General features: G+C 38.8%; 2 protein-coding genes across 4 annotated transcripts; both read left to right on the top strand.

The window, feature by feature from the left end:
- Nucleotides 1-170: 170 nt before the first annotated feature.
- On the top strand, nt 171-14,435 carry espl1 (extra spindle pole bodies like 1, separase). Of its 3 annotated transcripts, XM_067373394.1 has the most exons (32): nt 171-307; nt 595-692; nt 817-1,122; nt 1,314-2,042; nt 2,123-2,212; nt 2,306-2,417; nt 2,980-3,107; nt 3,359-3,552; nt 3,644-3,886; nt 4,014-4,158; nt 4,671-4,836; nt 4,990-5,126; nt 5,237-5,371; nt 5,493-5,609; nt 5,743-5,911; nt 6,636-6,764; nt 6,860-7,016; nt 7,145-7,254; nt 7,506-8,719; nt 8,813-9,212; nt 9,305-9,445; nt 10,239-10,452; nt 10,564-10,757; nt 11,278-11,405; nt 11,562-11,684; nt 11,774-11,917; nt 12,003-12,167; nt 12,287-12,391; nt 13,221-13,336; nt 13,431-13,514; nt 13,605-13,769; nt 13,854-14,435. In XM_067373394.1, the coding sequence occupies exons 2-32, from the start codon at nt 612-614 to the stop codon at nt 14,053-14,055; spliced, it is 6,543 nt and encodes a 2,180-aa protein (XP_067229495.1). In that variant the 5' UTR covers nt 171-307; nt 595-611; the 3' UTR covers nt 14,056-14,435. The 3 variants fall into 3 exon arrangements, with proteins under 3 accessions (XP_067229495.1, XP_067229497.1, XP_067229496.1); XM_067373396.1 differs by lacking the exon at nt 13,854-14,435 and having other exon boundaries at nt 13,435-13,514; nt 13,605-13,733; XM_067373395.1 differs by lacking the exon at nt 595-692 and having other exon boundaries at nt 181-307.
- Nucleotides 14,436-15,113: 678 nt separating this feature from the next.
- On the top strand, nt 15,114-17,449 carry pfdn5 (prefoldin 5). Its single transcript, XM_067373964.1, has 6 exons — nt 15,114-15,231; nt 15,846-15,948; nt 16,043-16,074; nt 16,208-16,282; nt 16,371-16,476; nt 16,812-17,449. Exons 1-6 carry the CDS (start codon nt 15,166-15,168, stop codon nt 16,889-16,891), a joined length of 462 nt encoding a protein of 153 aa, XP_067230065.1. The 5' UTR covers nt 15,114-15,165; the 3' UTR covers nt 16,892-17,449.
- The last annotated feature ends 4 nt before the right edge of the window (nt 17,450-17,453 follow it).

The raw sequence follows: 17,453 nt of genomic DNA, 5'->3' as shown, positions 1-17,453 counted from the left end.
AGTATGCACATTGGGATGCAGGGCAGGTTGATAGCAGGTTGAGCGGTAAGATTTCTAAAAACTACAATACCCATAGTTCATTAGCGCCACTTCGTGTCTACAGTTTCCCGATAAGCTTTGCGGTATTTTAAACAAGTGCGCGAGCAGGGCGATTTTCCTCTGCTGTCATTCTGATAACGGCAACGCGCGACTGGACATAATAAATGGTTGTACATTTATTTTTATTGAAGATTCATATGAATGTCACCTTTCCCAACACTCAAATAGTGTCGCTATTCTTCCATATTTGACCGTTTAACCGAGCATGGTAAGTAACAGGCTAACAGGTTTGTTTACTTTACACGGTTTGTGGATTAACGCTAGTTAGCCAGCTAACTAACATGCTAGTTTGCCGTTGTATATCAAAGAGTACGAGAAAGCATAGCAGATGATCAAAAACATACTTTTTAATGCAGTAACTTTAGCTCATTGTAGATAAATGTAGTTGTCATTTAGCCCAGATCACTCTGCAATAGTGATAAACTTATATTTGTTTTTAAACACACACAAACACACGTATACTAAATATAAAAAGCAGTTTGTTTTACATTGCAGACACAACAGTGATAACAATGAAGTGCCTGAGAACAGAGGACTATGTCCAACAGTTATCTTGTGTGAAAGACACTGTAGTCCTTCACAACGAGCTTAAGGTAAAAAAAAAAAAAAGAAGATTTTTGTATGTGTACATGTGTGAGTGGTAACATATTTCCACGGAGTTATAATGATTATTTAATATTTGATGCAATGAAATTGTTCTTTTTTCTTTTGCTGCAGAAACAAGTGGATGATGGGCTTGGTCCTTATGGTCGAACAATGTGCGATCGTATCATCCGGGCATGCAACCAGCGTCTGGCCAGTGGGAATCTGGACCCTGCCCATCAAGAGCGGATAGTGGAGCTGGTGGAACTGGCCATTCTAGGGTTTGAATTGCTCGAAGAGTCCGGAATGCAGAGCAACCCATTTTATCTCGAGAAAATAGTCTTCCATATCCTACAGAAGGTCTCTAGCCTTGGAGCTCATGGCCCTGCTTGTCGATTAGGCCAACTCATGTATAGAAGACTGAAGCGTTTGTCTGCAGAGGTACAGTATGCTTGAGCCTTGGGGAAAATAAATCATAAAAATAGCTATCAATAAAATGAGTATCCTTTCATTTTTTAAATATCCACTAATCTGGGAAAAAACATGGAACCCTGGAGATGGTTAATTTTTTTATTGTAATATAAGTATCAATATTTCAATGTAGACCTCATGTTTTTGTTATTTGCCAACAGACGGATGACTTCCATGTTCTGGTGCGGAATTGCTTTGCAGTGCTGTGGAACAGTCTCCTGTCTAACAGAGCGAGTGGTTCCACCCTCCCTCCACGGGACAGACTTCACTGTCAACTGCAAGCTTTAACCTTCAAACTCCTAGAACAAGGGTCCAGCTCGGCCTGTTTCCCATCCAAAGTCCCTCTGTTTGTAGAGGAAGCAGTAGTGGAGTTTGAACGATCGTGTGGGTGTTTTACTCATGACGATGTGAGTTTTCTGACCTCTGAATTACGAGAACTGTTCTTTGGTCCTTTGATCAATCCACAAGACTCTGCGGTGACCTGTCCCTCGCTGGCTGTGCGGTGTGAGGTGGTGTTTAAAGTGTGTAAACTGCTCTGTAAGAGTCGATTTTCAGCCGAGGCTGTTGGACTGTTGCGTGGCACCCTGGAAGGGGTTGATGGTCATGTGGGTTTGCATTCGGCTCTGAGTCTTGCAGATTGCGCAGTGCAGCTGCAGTGTGCGTTAAGCTCAGGAGGTGAATGCAGTAAGGCTTTCACCGAATGTGCACGTGCACTTAGGGTGCTGCCCCATGCCGTGTCGGCTCCAGAATTTCATGCCTTATTAGAGGCTTGTCAGCTAGTGGTTTGGTCGTTGGAAGCTGGTCAGTGTAAAGGGATGGATTTAACCACATTGTTGGCTTGCTTTTCCTTTTTAGAAGAATATCAGGAACTTCTGCTTGCCCAGCAAAAGGTAAGATTGTATAATAATTAATTGGTACTCATTGATTTATATTTGAAATGTGAATTTTTAAAAGCTTTTGTTTGTTCCAGGACTCGTTTTCGCAGCAGGTGCAGTACTCCCTTTGTTTCAGCTTTTACCAGGGCTTTATTAGCACATACGATAGTCTTCACGCATCCCAGGTAATATACTAAACCCTCTTTAGACCATGATAAAGTGATTATCTAGGACGGTGTTTCACATTTATATCCTTCATTTAACGTTTATGTCCAAAGGTGTCAGCGGGCGATTGTCTGGACAGGGTGCTGTTGTACTGCCAGGCGACTGTGGGACGCATGCTTGCTGAACTGCGAACACTCAACAATGACAATTTCTTACTTAAAGGAGGTACATCATCTTGAGCTCTGCTTGCTGAAATCTGATTGGATATTTGTATCCATTGTAGAATAGATATGCTACCAGTCAAAAGTTTATTGTTTTTTAAAGATGTATCATGCTCACTAAGGCTAAATGATCAGAAAGTAAAAAATGGTAATATTGTGAAATATGTATTTTTAAATGTAATTTATTTCTGTGATGGCAAAGCTGAATTCAAGCATTTCAGCAGCCATTCAGTGTCAAATGTTATTAGAAAGCATTCTAGTATGCTGATTTAGAAACATACAATTTTTTTAATCAATGTTGAAAACAGTTGTTAAAATGCTGCTTAACATTTTTTTCAGGTTCTTTGATGAATAGAAAGTTCAAAAGAACTGCATGTGTTTAAAATAGAAATTTTATTGTTATGATGTAAAAAGTCTTTGTCACTTTTGATCGATTTAATGTATCCTTACTGCATAAAATACATTTCTTAGAGAAAATAAAAAACTGTACTGAACTGTAGTATACTTTACCAGTGAGTGCACATAAATTGAATTCTATATTAATTTATCTTTGTTTTTCCTTCTAGTGTGTGCGGTGAATAATGTGGTGTTTGAGCTGTTTAACAGGAAGCTGTATGAGGGAGCCTTTGGTTTGGCTGTGATTGTGTGTCAGGAGCTGTGTAAGGACTGCCCACCCTCTCTTCCTCTGGATAGGGTAAGAACTTCAGATTTTTTTAAACAATTTTTAGCTTTTGTTGAGATTAAAAGAGAATAAACTGGAGCAACATAAAATTGTGGCGTTTTGTGGTTTAATGTGGCCCTTGAAGTCAAGTACCTTGTGTTTGTATTGTCTGCTCTATTTGTTTTGAATAATATATGACTCTTTCAAGCTGTACATTCAAAGCATGCAAACATATAAATGGCAATCTAAGCTCTTGACTGTTTATTGTTATGTGAATGTTTCAGGTAAATCGTTGTTTCATGCTGACGGTGCAGTGTAGCCGGCGTGGAGGTCAGCTGGAGCGAGCTCTAGACTGGATAGTGCGCTGGATTCGGGTTTTGGGCACGCAGATTTTTGATCATGTTGCAGAACCTGTGTCGCTGTGGGTCAAAACAAAGTGTGATGCTGCCCGAGCAGGAGAGGATGACACACGCCTGAGGTAACCTGCACTTTTGAAAAGGGTTCTGTTGTTTGCCACTTAGGAGTGAATGTGATATAAATCTTTCTTTTTCTTTTCTTTTTTTTGTCAGGACTCTGAGGGATGGGTTGGGAGAAGCATTTAAGGATGAGGAGGTGCTGATGTGTTTGTTAGAAGAGGAGTTGCGCGTGTATAAGGAGCAGACTGGAGACACAGCGCAGGAGCGCTACAACACACTCTGTGACCTCTTGGATATCTGCCATGAAGAAACGCCACACACACTGAGACGGGCTACTTATCTGTGTGAGATGGCACAGGTTGTGTGCTACCAGGACTTCAGCCAACAGACTGACTGGTGGGTGAACATGAACATGGGACCATATTCATTTTATATACTTTTTCTACTTTTGACTCATTTGAATGAGAGATAGAAGATTGAAAATATGGAGGACTTAAAATCTTTTTTTGTTCTTTGTAAACAGCTCAGCAGTTGACTTTACCCATGAAGCTTTGCGTTTGCTGGAGGCAGAGCCAGAGACGACAGAGAATGCTGATAGGTTGAAGGATGAGAAGGCACATGCCTGCTTGTGGCTCTACATCTGCACTCTTGAGTCCAACCTGCAGGAGGTCAGTGCCTTTCACACTGACATTTGACTGTATTTCTCACAATCTTAAAATTCTGATCTGCCTGAAATTATTCTGGTAGACAAATATAATAAAATATAAAACTGTCTATCTAAATATATCTCTATTTATTTAGTAAGTTCCTTAATTTTTATTTTAATGGACCAGTTATCTCAGATAGTGAAGGAAAAGTAAGCCACTGGTGCCGAAGACACTTTACTTTTAAAATTTGAAAATGATACTAATGAAGAATGACTAGGTGTGTCCAAACTTTTGGTTACTAGTATACATTGCTGTTCAAATGTTTTGGGTCGTTAAGATTTTTATTTTTTTTTTTAAAGAAATGAATACTTTACTTTTTCACAGTATTACGGTTTTATTTAATTTATTTATCAAATTAATGCAGCTGTTCTGAGCATAAGAGACTTTTCACAAACCCCAACGTCAGTAAACATTTCCCCAAAAAAACATTATACACTTGTGCTTCACTTTATTTTCCTTTGTGTGTGCAACAGGCTGTGGACACAGAGAAGCGATTGCGTGCAGTGCAGGAAGAGAATAAAACGGAGCTGAATATGGACTCCGTTCCCACTAATGATTTAGAGTATGAGGACAAACAGAAATCACAAGAGAGCCAGTTAGTCTATGATGGACTACGCTTCAATCTACTTGCTCACAGCAGTAAGCCACACACTCAGAAACAAAATACATACTTGTAATACATTTTAATGCAATATACATGCAAAATGTGCTGTGGTGGGGCTCCAGAACAGGTTTGAGAAGCACTGGATTTTAGGATAATATACTAATACTGTTGATTCATGTGTGTGTCAGAGTTAAGTGAGCCTTTGGATAGATGTTTGTCTTTATGGCGGAGTCTGCTCAGGGGGTCTGTGCCTGCAGTTAGAGACCCTAAACACACTGCTTATTCCATGACACTGATGGCTGCCCTCTACACTCTTATGGGCAAAGTAAGACCACGCACCCACATCACTCACTGTGTTCTGTAACACAAGTCTCCTGAAACTCATTACCATTTGAGATTTGTACTTATGTTGAAAAATGAATATGTCTCTGTTAGCACCTGCAAGCTCTGGAGGCATATCAGCTCGCTGCGGACCTTTTCCGTAGCCTCGGTGATGCCCAGAATAGTGCGAATGCCTTTTGCCACTCTACCAGGATCCTGCTGTATCTAGGCTCCCCTCAGCTTGCACAGGTGAATTAATTTTAACCAGGACAAGCTTTCATTTGACTGAATTAATAGCCTTATATTATACTGTACATTACATTAAACTCAAGCAAGTTGTTTACACCAGAAAATTGTTTGCATGTTTCAGGTGGAATTACAAAAAGCAGAAGAGAGTTTGACTTCTGTCCTGAGCTCTGAGGGCTCATCTGTTATATCCATGCTGGCTATGCTGCAAAAATCACAGATACACTACGCTTTAGGACAGGTAATACTTGTTCATATAACTGTTTGTGGACCAGTGAAGTTTGTCCAGCACTAGACTCCTGGGAACTGTTCATTAAATTGTAACTGTATACTTGCTGACAAAACCACTGATCTGTCCCTGCACTCTTTCTCAGCTGGAGCGTGGTGTGTGCTGTCTGATGGAGGTGATTAAGGAGTCCGCTCAGCATCATTCTAAGAGCTGGTACCTGCTCAGGGCACGAGCACTGCAGACAGCCAGTGAATACTTGAGTCTGGACACACAGGCTTTGGACTCACAGTTACGTCAGAGCATCACTCAGCATGGTCAGCTCTCATCCAATACACACATTACACATTTAGGTACCACAAACAGAACAGTTATATCCTATGCATAAGCTCAGATAAATGTACAGTTGAAGGCATTTGTCATGCGGGAATTTAATTAGAGCTAGGGGGGAAAAGTTGCTTCAAGAATATAGAATTTTCAGCCTTTTTATGATGTAAAGCCTTAATTGTTTTTAGAATTAATTACAAATCAGAAGAATATGGTAAAAATATTGTTTGCCATCTATTTTTTTTTTTAATCATACATGTATTTGTTCAAAAATTATAATTATCAGTAAAATAGTAATATTATACTATTTCAATTCCAAATAACTTTTTTCTATTTTGTTATGTATTAAAATGTAATTTATTGCTGTGGTGGCAAAGCTGAATTTTCAGCAGCCATTCCATGCCTTTAGGGTCACATGATCCTTCAAAAACCATTCTAATATGCTGATTTAGTGCTCAGGTGAGTTGTGTGTAATCTTTTTGTGGATTTTTTTTTTTTTTTTTTAGGATTCTTTGAATAAAGTGTTCAATCTTTTATAATGCTGAATTATAAGAATTATATGAATTATTAAAAAAAAAAAATCTTACTGACCCCAAACATTTGAATGGTATTGAATGTATTTTTTACTAACTTGATGGAAAAATGAACAGAAAATTAGTGACATCACTTACCCATATACTATGTGTGATTTAATGTGAAATGTGCATGTTGTAGGTCTGAAGACTCCTGACACAGCTCAATATGAAGGGTTGAAGCTGTTGTGCAGCCTGGTGATGATGTTGCTGGGCAATGGGTTTTATGGAGCCCCTGGACAAAACACAGACACTCGCTTTGTAGACCAAGGTACAACAAGCTATTACCATTTCTGAACAGTCTTTGCTATTTAAAGGAATTTTCTTTATTTGTTATTTTCAACATGGTGTGTTTTCTTGCTGTAGGAGACAGTGTTGTTTTTAAATGGCTGTTGCTGAGTGAGGTGCTGGTGTCCTCTGAGAGAATGGTGATCGTGAGGAGCAGCAGTGGAGCCATTCATGAAGCTAAAGCTCAATGTCTAGAGGCTCTCAAACTGGCCACCAAACTGCAGACACTCAGCCAGTGAGTGGATGCTCCATATCTTTGAGTGTGAGGGTTCAGAATGTGTGTGACAGTTCAGGTCCAAGCGTGTGTTTCTGACATTGAGAGGCGACATGACAAACTAATGCTTTGCATGTTTTGTTTTGTAGCTGTGCTGAGTTGTTGGTATTGAAAGCAGAACTGGAGTTGATGAAGGGCGCAAGTGAAGCTAGCAGTTTGGACCTGGAGCAAGTTAGAAACTTACTTGATCTCTGTACAGGTAAAGATGTAATCACTCTCCCAGAATTACCAAGTCAAGACAACATGAACCCTCTTTAGCCATTATTTGTGATTTATATGTACAGGTGAAGGTGCCCAAAAGGTATTTAGGAGCAATTTTTATTTTTTTTTATTTTTTTTTTTATTATTAATTATTTTACTACTGTTAAGCGCAAGCTAGATAAACAGAAACAATGTATTTATTGTTTAAAAACAAGGTATATATTTTGGTTTTATCTCATTTGCATGTAGATTTTGGCCAGGGGCAACAGCAGAAGTCTGACATGAAAATTAAACCACGCAAAGGTCGGCCAGCTGCCCCTTCTTCCTCTGGTCAAACCCTTGAGGAAGATGATGATCTGAGTGGAATTCTTAGCTCTCGTGCCCTTCTCAAGGAACCTGTGGAAGCCATGTCTAGATTAGGAAGCCAAGGAGCATCTCCCCCTCTGAAGCCCAAACGCCAGCGTGGGCTTTCCTGCCTGACCCACGCAGAGAGCTGCTCCTGTCCCTGCTGCAGTGAGCTTAGCGTGGCTCGAGTCAGCATCCACTGGGCGCTATTACAGGCCGAGCTCCAGACAGACCCTGAGCACTCCCGCCGGCTACGCCAATCTGCCAGAAAACGCTGCCGCAGTGTCACAGCTAAGCTCCAAAGCAGTTTGGCAGCTCTTGTGTGCTCTAAAAAGGCAGCTGGACTATGTCTGTCGCTGCTCCAGGTAGAACGGGGCAAAATGCATTTGGGTGCTGTACTTCAGCTCCTCAGAACAGGAAACAAAGGGAAAGATACAGTCCTGTGGGAGGAAATAGAGGCAGGATTGGAGGCAGTGATGAACAAAGTGGCACTGAAACCAGAGCTTGGGCCCATCAGAGCTGCTCTACTGGGGGCTAAAGCGGTGGCCTGCTGCTTGGCATTAGCCATGAAGAAACAGTGTACACCTGAAGAACTATTTTATTCTGTATGGGACTGGAATCCACCGAAAAGTAAACCACAATTAAAACCTAAATCAAAGCATCGATCCAAGAGCCCAATTTCTGAAATAACTCCTCCAGAGGCAGGTGTTAAACACCACCCTGACATTAAGAGTGGATCTGACGACCATGAAAGCAGGAAAACCAAAGATACCTCTGTGGTTTCAAAGAAAGCTAAAGACTTGGCACCCAAAATGACTACCACAAAATCCTCCATGATTTTCAAAACTCCCAAAGCAACAAGGACATCCCGGTCCAAATCTGTCTCCACAAGCACTGGAGTTAGTGATTTGAAAGCGTTTGACTTCACTAATGAGGTGCCTGAAATTTCTGTCAACTTCACCCCCTCACTACACACATCTGCCAGCCATCGTGGGATTACAAAGTCAAAAGTTGCTTCAAAGGGATCATTCGAGGTTTACAAAGATTCTTCTCCTGCAGAAGAGAAACACGTAGTCGTGCCAGCTGCGCCTAAACGAAACATGCGTTCTCGCTTTAAGGTTTGGCCCATTGATTGGTTTCAGACTACTTGAGATTATGGTAAGAGATCTTCATAAATCATCAGTTAATAAAATACATCTGTTCTGTCTCAGGTCGAGTTCAGTGATGAAAGTGACGCTGAAGCCGCACCTCCTCCTGTAGTGGAAAAGTCTGAGAAAAAGCGAAACGCCTGCAACTCTAAAACATCTCGCACCCTGAAACCAAGTGACGCCAAAGTTGTGAACCCCACTGTAGAATCAGAACCTCCCCGACGGTCACGGACCGCTAAGCAAAGCACAGCACTCCCCTCTACCAGCTGTCTCTCTTCTGAGGAAGAAACTGCTGTATCTTCCCAGACACGCACACGCAGAGGACGATCAAAAAAGAGTCAAAGTTCAGAGGTCACAGAAGAGCCAGAGAAGATGAGGATGATTAAAGAGGATGAAGATGAGGTTCTTTTGGATGTCAGCTTGGAGGAGCTCAGAGGGTCCGACTCAGAGATAAATGACACAGGTGTGTGTGTGTGTGTGTGTGTGTAGAACAAAACTGATGTTTTATTGCTTATATCTTGTTGGACTAAATTCACTTTATGTGTGTGGTTCTAGGCAGCCCAGATGCTGATTGTGAAGTCTTGAGGAGAGATCTGGCTGCAGATGTTGGGCGAGAGTGTTTCAGTGAGCTCAGAAGAACTGGACAAAATGGCTCTGGATCTCACACAACTCTACAACATGCATCTACACCTTTAGGTAATACTGTGTGGCATGTACACTACCATTCAAAAGTTTTGGGTCAGTAATTTTTTTGTTTGTTTGTTTTAAAGAAATGAATACTTTTATTCAGCATGTTAATACAAGAGGATTAGGGCCAAGCAATAATAAAAAAAATAAAACCATCTCGAGATTAAAGTTGTTAAATTTCGAGAAAAAACTCGTTACATTTCGAGAGAAAAGTCGAGATAAAATGTTGAATAAAGTCATTACATTACGAGAAGAAAAGTCGTTAAATTACGAGAACAAATTCGTTAAATTACGAGAACAAATTCGTTAAATTACGAATTTGTTCTCATAATTTAACAACTTTTTTCTTGTAATTTAATGACTTTATTCTCATAATTGAATGACTTTATTCTCAACATTTTATCTCGACTTTTTTCTCAATTTAACGACATTTTTCTCATAATTTAACGAATTTGTTCTCGTAATTTAACAACTTTTTTCTTGTAATTTCATGACTTTATTCTCAACATTTTATCTCGACTTTTTTCTCAATTTAACAACTTTAATCTCGAGATGGTTTTATTTTTTTATTATTGCTTGGCCCTAATCCTTTTCTGTAGTTTTCAACATTGCTAATAATTAAGAAAAAATATATAGAAATAATTAATCAAATTTTACAATATTTAGGTTTTTATAGAATTTTTGATAATGCAGCCATGGTATAGTATAAGACTTCTTTTAAGATCTTTTTTTTTTTTTTTTTTTTTTTTGACTTTGTTGTCATTGACAAAATTGTTGAATGTCTTAAATATTTCATATTTAGCTGACCTGTCCATAGAGGTGGTCCAGTCATACCTGCGTTCCTCTTGGCTTCTTCTCCACCACTTCCCGCCTCCCTCTCTCTATCCCCACATCTGCTCACTTCTCGCTCAGTCACTCGGCCAGACTGATCCCATCACCACAGCAATGCTACATGCACATTCTCTGGGTGTGTCCACTCGCCACCATATGACCCGTCATGTGGTTAGTCAGTTCAGGTATGTCAGTTGGTTTGAAATGCAAACTTTTTAGCAGAAAAATCAAAAAGTGAACCTGTATTCTAAAATATTTGGATAAGGAACAGAACCTCTTCCTGTCTCTCTTTGTAGGAAGCTAAAGAAGTCTTGTAATGATGTAGCAGAAGGTCTTGGTGCTCTGAGTCTGGAGGAAACGTCCAGGGCGACACAGTCTCAGAAACTCTCTGCACTGGAGCAGATCTTTTCCTTCGCCTCATCACACCCAACACAGTTCCCACAGACACACTGTCAGCAGTTCACACAGCAGATGAAAGATCTGCCAGCAGGTAATTACTTCATCTGAAATTAAAGGGATAGTCCTCCCAAAAGAACACAAAGGAAGACATCGTTTCAGTTCCCATTGACTTCCATTGTAATCTTTTATCAATACAATGGAAATCAGTGGGAATCGAATTTATCAACATTCTTTAAAATATAATCTTTCCTGTTCTGCAAAAAAGTCAGTCATGCAAGTTTGGAATGACATGAAGGGGAGTAAATGACAATTTTCATTTTTGGGTGGACTTTCCCTTTTGAGTAAGATGTAATACCCTAACCCAAATCATTAGAATAGTGAATAGTCTATGGTGCTGAAAGTGACCTAATAACTGGCACTGTTTGCTGAAAGTATGCAAGCGTAATGTCACAGAGACATTAAAACATTTTAATGAAATATGAAAAAAGTTTCTTGGTGGTAAGAAAGTGTAACATCATGTTGGGCCTTGTTGGTATGTATTATGAGAATAATACAGAATGATGTTCATTTGTGATGTCTATTTGTATAAATGTGATGTATATTTGCTCTAGGAATAACAGTGTGCATGCTGTCTCTTGCGGGGGTGTATCCTGATGAAATTGGCAGCACTATTCTTCTGACACAACTGGAGCGCGGCTCTACCCCAATCACTGTTCGAATCCCTACTGCAAACAGAGAGGTACAGATTGTGTGCTGATGTTCTTAATACTAAGTACTGTATATAACTTAATGCAATACAGCTAAGAGTTTTAAAACTGTAAAATAATCTTTTCACAATGAAAAGGAAATGGAGAGATGTTTGTACAGATCTGGTTTTTATTTGACCTTTATTTAGCGCTCTGTTGCCATGCTGCTGGAAGAAATGGATGGAGTCTTGAAGGGACAAAAAGAAGTGAGCATGGTGGCTGAGAAATCGCAGTGGTGGGAAGGAAGGAAGGCATTGGATGCCCGCGTGGAGGTGAGACACGAGATCTCCGACAGTTAGAAAATGATTCATAAGAAAGGGAGGATATTAGTTATACTAAATGCTCTTTCTTTTTCCATCAGAAAATGCTTGAGGAGATGGAAGAGGCTTTAGGAGTGTGGCGAGCTTTACTCCTGCCTTTATCCTCTGACCCTGAGCTTGAAGTTCAGGTGAAGTCCTTCCAAAAGGCACTAAAAGGAACAAAGATCACACAGGACATTCTCAGGGTATGTGGCATATATTTGCACCTTCATTAGTTTGATCACATGTTCCCACCTGTAGCACTTTCTCTATTCTTCTTTCTCCCTGAAGGTGGTTCTCTCAGCATCTCCACTCCTGTCCCTGCCAGACCTGCAGTGTCTTGTGGAGGGGATGGGTCAGCAGGACAAAGACTTCCTGAGGCTTCTGCAGTGCGGTGTTACTAAACTGAGAGGAAGGGAGGAACCACAGGGACATACAGTTCTGATCTTAGACAAGGTACACTCATCATATCCACTGGTGTGAAATACAGACACAACTATTGTCTAGACAATTTGAATTTTGAGCTGATTCCATATGCATGTTTTGATCTTACTAAAAGTTTTGTCTTTTTACAGTACATGCAAAGGTTGCCATGGGAGAACATTGCTTGTCTGAAGACTTGTTCCGTCACTCGTATGCCCTCATTACATGCAGTACTTGGACACAGTCATCTGAAAGAGGTATATGCTACTTATTGCAAGCAAAACACGTGCAGTGTTTACTACACACAGTAAAGCTCTAGCTTAAAGTTAGTTCATCCATCATTCACATTTTCAATGTGAATTACATGGAACACAAAGGAGTAATTTGACAGAATATCCTGGCTGTTCTTTTCTGTTGGTAAGAACCAACGATGTTTGTCGAAAACATGGCTGGACACAAGTAAAATTTAAGAGCTATGGCAAAAGTCGATATTTACATCAAATTACTATTCAAATTTTGGTCTATTTCTAAACAGTGCTCAGGAATGAGTGCTAAAACCCGAAAACGAGTTAGTATTTTTGTCCTGAAAGAAATGTTTATTTTGCATGGGGTTTTGGTTAAATGCCTGAAATAAGGTCACCACACATATACAGGCTCAAGGTATTTTCACATTTTATTCTACAACATTAAAAAAAGTTGTTCATTTGTGAGAAATTATCTTGGTGAAAAAAATTACGGCAGTAATCTAAAAGCCAATGGAAAAACCTTATTGACTTTTTATTACGGGAATCTAGGGTGATGTTAACTTCCTGATTGGCCTATTTACATCATCCCTGTAACACTTGTGTATATGGCTGCAAAAGACGTGGAATAAAGCACTATGGATCAGTTTTGATTATCTTTTTTTTTTTTTTTTTTTTTTTTTTTTTTAAGCTCAACAGCATGTCTCCATTCAGTTCAATTGAAAGGAAAATAAATTGCATTTGGTCATAATTTATTCACTCGTGTGTCATTCTGAACCTTTTATTATTTTTCGTCATTTTAGGGTGAAGTGTTTTTCTGAGAATTTTGTTTTTCTTTTCTCAGATGGATTCGAGTTGTGTTCTGTCCTCTGGTGTGAACCCTAAGAAAGTTTACTATGTGCTAAACCCAGATGGAAACCTACCTGACACTGAGAATCGCTTTAAAGACTGGTTTACTGGGTAAGTTTACAAAATATGCATAAACACACTGGCAGCCACAGTTGTGTTAACTGGTCCTGTTTCCAATCTTGCATTTCTGTCTGTGATTGGCCAGTGAGCGAGCATGGCAGGGGGTTTGTGGAACTGCTCCTGATCCAGATAAACTACACGAGGCTGTGACCACCAAAGACCTCTACATGTAAGTGAAACTGCTGTTATTTAGTAAGAATGGGTGAAATATAAAGATGTGGCAAATTGTGCTTGACAGTATGTATGTGTACCTCTGTAGTTACATAGGACATGGTGCAGGTGCACGTTTTCTGGATGCTCAGAGGGTTTTGAAAGGGCCTGTGCGGGCAGCAGCTCTTCTGTTTGGCTGCAGTAGTGCTGCTCTCAGTGTTCTTGGCCATCAGGAGGGAACAGGGATCATCCTCAGCTATCTGACCGCAGGATGGTAATGTACATATCCATGTACAAAAATATATTGCGTATATACATATGAGATGCTTTATTAAATGTTTCTTTGTCTCTTCACCAGCCCGTTAGTGCTCGGCAACCTGTGGGATGTCACCGATCGTGATTTAGATCGTTTCACGTCAGCTCTGCTCCAGTCCTGGCTCTCTTCTGAGTCTGGCTCCTCCCTTCTTCAGCATTTAGCCCAATCACGTAATGCCACACATTTAAAACATATAATTGGTGCTGCGCCCATTGCATATGGTTTGCCTGTGCATATTCACTAGCCCAGATTTTTTAACTTTTATTATTCACAGCTAATATAGTTTTTTTTTTTTTTTTTTTTATGTAAAAATGCAGATATCTCTTAAAGGTTGAATATAATTCTCAGGGCTTCTTTACATTGCAAAGAATAAGATCTACCTTTATGAAAACGAATCTAGGAAATCTAGGACTAAATCTAACCTGTGCTTAGGAGCTTGAAGTTTTTTTCCATTTTAAAGTCCTTGCATATGATTTGCCGTGTTTTGTGGTTGTAATTGCTGATTTAGTTTGCTCATACCTCAAGATGTTTTACTAAAGCCTTTGTCAGTTTTGATGTATAAGTCCTTTCTTGTACATTTTTTGTATAACATTTTATTTCCTGTTTTTTAAATTATATCAAATGCCAAACCACTTTAAAATAAAATGATTTTTATAATTTACTCCTTGACAATGGTGGTTATTTCAATTTCATACTGTGTAATGGGAGTGAGGGAAATGCATATGAGAATTAAAGAGTTCAGATGGTAGAAAAACATGACTAGGCCATGTGTCAAACTGTGATGGATAAACTGACGGGCTGTTCCAGTGGCAAGGACCATAAACAGAAGACCGTGTCCACATAAGTCTTCAGAATGTCAAGGGCAGTGGTCGAGGACAGAGGGGATTAAATTTCTGATATGTATCTGAGTCTGTCCTTGCACAGATATCAATGATGGACCTGACAAAAGTTAAATTATTAAAATTTAACCCAACAATACATTTTATTTATTTCCCATGATAGATTTTGGTTTCTCAAAACATTTTGGGCTTCCATAAATCAAAAGATTGAGATCCACTTTACTTTTGTTGGAAAATATACTTTGAAAAATACTATATGCATGAAAGTAAAATACTTGTTGCGTTGTATGGTATTACAGATTAAATCTAATTGAATTTACATTATTAAAGTCCTCAAGGAATATTTGTGAGCCTTACGAAGTATTTAATTTATGTACTGTTTTTGTAGTATGCTTCTCTATTCATTTGTATCTATATATAGTTAATGTTTATCGAAATACAAAATCATTGCTAAAAGTCCTTCCAGTTGAGTCCGGTTGACCCGGAAGCTTTCCTCACCCTATTCAATTGTCAACATGGCGGTGAATCTGACTGAATTGTCTCTTCCACAATTAGAAGGCTTGAAAACTCAGCTTGATCAGGTAATTTGTGCAATAAATATAAGAATACTTTTTATTTCAGATCCCTAAATTGCAGCGAACGCTGCTATTTTTCAGTCAGTGGTGTACAGACATGCACGCAGTGGTTGTCATGTCTGTGCGCGTGCTGCTGGTAGTGCTGAGAGTAACCATCTTTGATTCACCATTAAACGTTTACTTGAATATTCTGTAATTATTTACCAACCTTCTTGTTCTTTAAAATCATTTTTGTCATGTTGAAACACAAAAGGCGATGCAGAATGACAGCCTCACTCACCATTCACTTTCAGTGAATGAAAGTGAAGGGGGAGTAATTCAGTTCTCAAAACATAAATTATGACATTTCATTTTTGGCTAATTTTTGACTATTCTTTTCCCTTTTTTAGAAATATTTTAACGAGTATATGAGTAAAGATTTTTTTAACCGTCTATTTTTAGTATTTAGAGAAAGTGAAATATATTTCTGTTATTTTTTTTGTTTTGCTTGAACAGGACAGATCAGTACACATTAGGTATAGCATTTAGTATACATTATAAATGTATTTATTTATTTTTTAGTAAGCAGCAGTTTAGCAGAGCAATGTTAACAAATGAAATTATACAAATTTGTTTTCTAGGAAACAGAGTTCCTGTCATCATCCATAGGTCAGTTAAAAGTCGTCCAAACAAAATATGTGGAGGCCAAAGACAGTTTGAATGTCCTTAACAAAAACAATGAAGGTGAGTATTACTGCTAAACTTTACATTATGCTTCTTCAATATAAAAATAGAGTTATTCTGTTCACTGGCTTCTTTTTGCAATTTTTTCTTTTAGGAAAAGAACTACTTGTCCCTCTCACCAGTTCTGTATCCTCTCAACAGCTGAGTGATAAATTAGTGTTTCTTTGACCCTCAACAAAGACACATGGGCAGTCTTATGTTTATTAAATAATTTGCATCAATCTCAGATAAGTTGTTTGCCTTAACTACTGTATTGCAGATGTATGTGCCTGGAAAACTTCACGATGTGGATCATGTCTTAGTGGATGTCGGAACAGGTTATTTCGTGGAGAAGGTGAGCCAGGATTTTGCGGATCTGTTTAATAGTTTGAACTTACAAGTAAATCAGTCAAAATAAATCTCACTGCTTTTTATCTTTTCAGAATGTAGAAGATGGCAAAGAGTTCTTTAAGCGCAAAATTGACTTCCTTACAAAACAAATTGAGAAAATTCAGCCTGCCCTTCAAGAAAAACATGCTATGAAACAAGGTGATTTTTTTTTTTTTTTTTTTTTTTAATACATATGTATATTTTTTTTCACTATTACTAATCACTTGGTTATCTAGAATACTGGTAACTGTTATTCTGTACTTCTGGTAATGGGTTATTAGTTTTGGTTACTTTCAGCTCATATCAGTATTTCATGTCATGGCAAGTAGTCATGTAATAAGCAGGATAATGTACAGTCTTTATCATTATCTCAAAAAAACCCCTTCAGAATCATACAAGACCCCTGATGCATGTTTTCACTTTTTCCAGTAATGATAGGAAAACCTGCACAAAATGGTAAATACATTAAATACGTTTCATCTGCCTCCTAACAGCTGTGGTGGAAGTCATGAATATGAAGCTTCAGCAACTGCACAGCCAACAGGCATCACAGTCTGGCACCACAAAAGCCTAAAAACGGTCACAAGAAGCATGGCAGAAAATTCAGGGCAGATCCTGAGCATTCACCTGTCAGATGGATCCATTCTGAACCCTGGAAATGGAGAACCACTGCTCTGATGTCAACATGTTGTCACATATCCTTGGGGGAGAATGAAGTCCAGCACTTTGCCTGTATTAAACAACTATTAATTTTTTTCTGTTCTGTTGTCATTATCATGTTTAGCGAACAAATGAAGCATTGGGCAACGGCCTGCGGCTGTATCCGCAAAGACTCCCACGATTGGGATTAATGTCTTTGGAGGAGATTTACTGTAGCAAACACTTGGCATGGATTTTTTTTAATACAGCAAATATTTACATCTTAAATCGGCTAAAGAAAATCTTCTTGCTTGGCTAAAAGTGTATTTATGGAAATTTACAAGCAAAACAATGTCAAAAACCAGGACTTGATTTATTGTCCCAGCCAGTTACTGGTCCATGTTACAGAGAGCAGCAACTTTATGACTACTGTAAAATGTTTATGTACAATTTTCCACCCATGCTGAAACAAATAATAAAAATTGACATTTAAAATC

The sequence above is a fragment of the Chanodichthys erythropterus genome, chromosome 21 (assembly GCF_024489055.1).
Source record: "Chanodichthys erythropterus isolate Z2021 chromosome 21, ASM2448905v1, whole genome shotgun sequence".
Classification (NCBI taxonomy): Eukaryota; Metazoa; Chordata; class Actinopteri; order Cypriniformes; family Xenocyprididae; genus Chanodichthys; species Chanodichthys erythropterus.
The sequence above is the reverse complement of the archived record's forward strand: the minus strand, read 5'-3'. Positions and strand labels throughout refer to the sequence as shown.